Below are 4,400 nucleotides of genomic sequence, written 5' to 3'. Positions count from 1 at the left end.
GCAACTATAAGGTGGGTGCATAATTGGTTGGAAAACTGTTCCCAGAGAGTAATTATCAGTGGTTCATAGTCATGGTGGAAGGGGATATCGGGTGGGGTCCACTGGGATCAGTTCTGGGTCCGGTTCTGTTCAATATCTTCATCAATGATTTAGATAATGGCATAGAGAGTACACATAAAGTTTGCAGATGATACCACACTGGGAGGGGTTGCAAGTGCTTTGGAGGATAGGATTATAATTTAAAATGATCTGGACAAACTGGAAAAATGGTCTGAAGTAAATAGGATGAAATTCAATAAGGACAAATGCAAAGTATTCCTCTTGGGAAGGAACAATCACTTGCACACATACAAAATGGGAAATGACTGCTTAGGAAGGAGTACTGCGGAAAGGGATCTGTGGGTCATAGTGGATCATAAGCTAAATATGAGTCAACAGTGTAACATTGTTGCAAAAAAAGCAAACCTCATTCTGGGATGTATTAGCAGGAGTTCTGCAAGCAAGACACGAAAAGTAATTTTTCTGCTCTACTCCGCGCTGATTAGGCCTCAGCTGGAATTTTGTGTCCAGTTCTAGGCGCCACATTTCAGGAAAGATGTGGAAAAATTGGAGAAAGTCCAGCAAATAGCAACAAATATTATTAAAGGTCTAGAAATCATGACCTGTAAATATTGATTGAAAATATTGGGTTTGTTTAGTCTGGAGAAGAGAAGATTGAGAGGGGACATGATAGTTTTCAAGTACATAAAAGGTTGTTACAAGGAGGAGGGAGAAAATGTGTTGTTCTTAACCTCTGAGGCTAGGACAAGAAGCAATGGGCTTAAATTGCAGCAAGGGTGGTTTAGTTTGGATATTAGGAAAAACTTCCTAACTGTCAGGGTAATTAAGCACTGGAATAAATTGCCTAGAGAGGTTGTGGAATCTCCATCATTGGAGATTTTTAAGAGCAGGTTAGACAAACACCTGTCAGGGATGATCTAGATAACACATAAATGCAGGTGACAGGACTGGATGACCTCTCAAGGTCCCCTCCAGTCCTATGATTCTATGATTTTGGCAAGAAAATGGCAGATTAAATTAAAGGTTAACAAATGCAAAGTAATGCGCACTGGAAAACAGAATCCCAACTATTCATACAAAATGATGGGGTCTAAATTAGCTGTTACCATTCAAAAAAAAATTCTTAAAGTCATTGTGGAGAGTTCTCTGAAAACATCTGCTCAATGTGCAGCAGGAGACAAAAACCCAAACAGAATGTTAGGAACCATTAGGAAAGGGATGGATAATAGTGTGGAGAAGGGAGTATTGAACCCAGGCTTTCTAGATTTTGAGGGAGATCTTTAACCACTGAGCTAAACATTATGTGGGGAACCCTATCTACCTTTGTGCTGGGTGGGTTCAGGTATGCCATGAGAGCACCTACTGGATTGGGCCCTGTATGTGAGATAGGCATAGGAACACCTATTTTGAGGTCCTACTGGGTCTGAGGCATAAACCTGGATGCCTAGACTGAGGCAACTTCTCGGCCTGCTCACCAGCAGGTTTTTAGATGCCCAGAGAACTTTACCAGTGGAAAGTAGGGCACCTAGGCCTAGATGTTTAAAGGTATTTATGTGTCTAATGGGATTTTCAAATGCACCTGGTAGCCTAACATCCATTGAAATCAATGAATTTTACACACCTAGAGACTTTTGAAAATCCCACCCGGTGCCTAAATTCATTTAACAATCTGGGCCCTGGCCCCGATGGACTGTAGCCATCTACAGGGTAAGGTAGCAGATGAATGGGTGTTCTGTGATTTCCAGTGGGGCACAAACACTGGACTGAACTGCCTAAAATGGCATTTAGGGGCCTAAGACTCTTTGTGAGTCAAGGCCTTAAGAACATAAGACTGGCCATACTGGGTCAGACCAATGGTCCATCTAGCTCAGTCTCCTGTCGTCCGACTGTGGCCTATGCCAGGTGCTTCAAAGGGAATGAACAGAACAGGCAATCATCAGATGATCCATCCCCTTCATCCACTCCCAGCTTCTTCGTCAGTAAAATAACCAGAGAGGGATTAAAATAAACACAAGCAGTAGGTCTGTTGAATAAGAAGCTGCCAATAAGTAGAGCCCCATGAATCTGCATTGTAAACATTGTAATTACATGGTGATGGTGAAGAAAGGGAAGGATCTTGTTATTTTCCTGAGCTGCCATATGTGTCCTGCAGAGTAATAAAACCATTCTCCATCTATCTTTTGATTCTCCTTCTATTACCATTGCCCATTTGTCTTCCCTCTGCAGTGTACATCTACAGAAGAAATGTCCAACCAAACCATCGTGACAGAGTTCCTTCTCCTGGGATTCTCTGACGTGCGGGAACAGCAGATTTTACACTTCCTGGTGTTTCTTGTGATTTACCTGGCAGCCCTGGTGGGGAATCTTCTCATCATCACCGTCATAGCCCTTGACCAGCACCTTCACACCCCCATGTACTTTTTCCTGGGCAACTTATCCTTCCTAGACCTCTGCTACATCTCAGTCACGGTCCCCAAGTCCATGGCTGACTCCCTAACCAACAACAGACTCATCTCTTTCTCTGGATGTGTCACCCAAGTCTTTCTAGTTATAACTTTTACAGCAGTAGAGCTGGCCTTTCTCACGGTGATGGCGTATGACCGCTACATTGCAATCTGCCGCCCTCTGCATTACAAGGTGACTATGAACAGAGGTGCTTGTGCCCAGATGGCAGTGAGTTCATGGATCAGCAGCATGATGTGCTCCATATTACACACAGCTAATACCTTTAGGTTACATTTCTGCAGGTCCAATGTTATCGCTCAGTTTTTCTGTGATATCCCACCGTTGCTAAAGATCTCTTGCTCTGATACACACGCTAATGCAATAGTCATGATTGCTCTTGGATCACTTCTAGATGTGGTCTGCTTTGTATTGATAATTGTGTCCTACATTCACATCTTCTCCACGGTGATGAGAATCCCTTCTGAGCAGGGCAGGTACAAAGCCTTCTCCACCTGCATCCCACACCTGGTTGTTTTTTGTTTATTTATCAGTACAGCATCATTTACGTACATGAGGCCCAGATCGATGTCTTCAACATCCCTAGATCTGATGGCTACTGTGTTCTATTGTGTGGTGCCACCACTAATGAATCCAATCATTTACAGTCTAAGAAACAAACAGATAAAAGAGACTCTATGGAAAATGATAGGCAGGATATTTTTTTCTCAAAAGAAATGAACTCCTCACACTGAACTCTTACTGTCCACCTGGAATAAAGTATTCCCATCCTCCATCTTATGTAATAGTTCAGGCTGACTTTGTTTGAGGACCAGCCTATGTTCATATTAGGATAAGAACCTGACGTTTTGCATTTTCTGATTTTGGCTGGGATTTTTTAAAATCTGAGAGAAATTTGGTGAAAAAATTTAAAGCATCTAAGTTCCTCAGGAGCCAAAGTCCAATTTTCAAACAAGACTCAGGCACTTCTGAAAATTTTACTCTTAGGTGCTCAAATCCCAATGAGTTTTCAGTAGAATGTGTGAATCTAATTATCTTTTGGCCCCTTTGAAAATCCTAGGAAGAGCTAATTGCAATTTTTCCATGTTCTAGTTTGAAATATCCACTTAAAATGAACTTTTTTATTTCAAAATGTCATTTCCAAATTTAAAAAAAAATGTGTTTTTTTAATTTCAAAATGCTAATTCCAAACTTTTTAAAAATTGAAATATTTTGAATGGGCATTTTGACTTAAAATGCCATTTTAATGTTATTTTAAGTCAAACCGTCAATTCATAATGATTATTTTCGTTGTTGTTTTGTTGGTCCCAGGATAAGAAAGAGAGAAGTTGGATGAGGTAATATCTTTTGTTGGATCAACTTCTATTGGTGGAAGAGACAAGTTTCCAGGATATCTGAAAATGAACTGTGTAGCTCGAAAGTTTGTCTCTTCCAGCAACAGAAGTTGGTCTCATTCATAATGACATTTTTTCATTTTCAGTTGACATTTCTAAATGAAAGAATTTTCACTGGAACGTCAAAGCATTTCATTTTGGTTAAAAAAAAAAGAAAAAGAAAAAGAAAACAAATTAGTATTTTTGATTTTGACATTTCCCAATCAAATTTTTAAGAACTTTTCATTCAGTGAATATTTTTGCTGTTTCTATTTTCACCCCATCTAAGATGAAAACAAACATCAAAACACCAGAATTTCTCACAGAAGTTTCTGCTTTACAATGAGCTGTAAACCCCAGGCTTTTACTCTAACAACATTTTCACTTTGACTTTACAAGGAGCGGGCTGCTGACCTCTCCACACCCCAGGGGAAAGGACTGAGTAGGGAAAAGGGGCCAGTGGAGAGAACCTGGCTGAGACCTGCACCTCGCCTTATTGATACC

At 40.5% G+C, this 4,400-nt stretch overlaps 1 protein-coding gene across 1 annotated transcript; it reads left to right on the top strand.

Moving 5' to 3' along the window:
- Positions 1-2,304: 2,304 nt before the first annotated feature.
- On the top strand, positions 2,305-3,243 carry LOC103306670 (olfactory receptor 14A16-like). The gene has a single exon (XM_008174970.3). The coding sequence runs from the start codon at positions 2,305-2,307 to the stop codon at positions 3,241-3,243; it is 939 nt and encodes a 312-aa protein (XP_008173192.2).
- The last annotated feature ends 1,157 nt before the right edge of the window (positions 3,244-4,400 follow it).

This window comes from Chrysemys picta, unplaced genomic scaffold (genome assembly GCF_011386835.1).
Source record: "Chrysemys picta bellii isolate R12L10 unplaced genomic scaffold, ASM1138683v2 scaf1049, whole genome shotgun sequence".
Classification (NCBI taxonomy): Eukaryota; Metazoa; Chordata; order Testudines; family Emydidae; genus Chrysemys; species Chrysemys picta.
The sequence above is the reverse complement of the archived record's forward strand: the minus strand, read 5'-3'. Positions and strand labels throughout refer to the sequence as shown.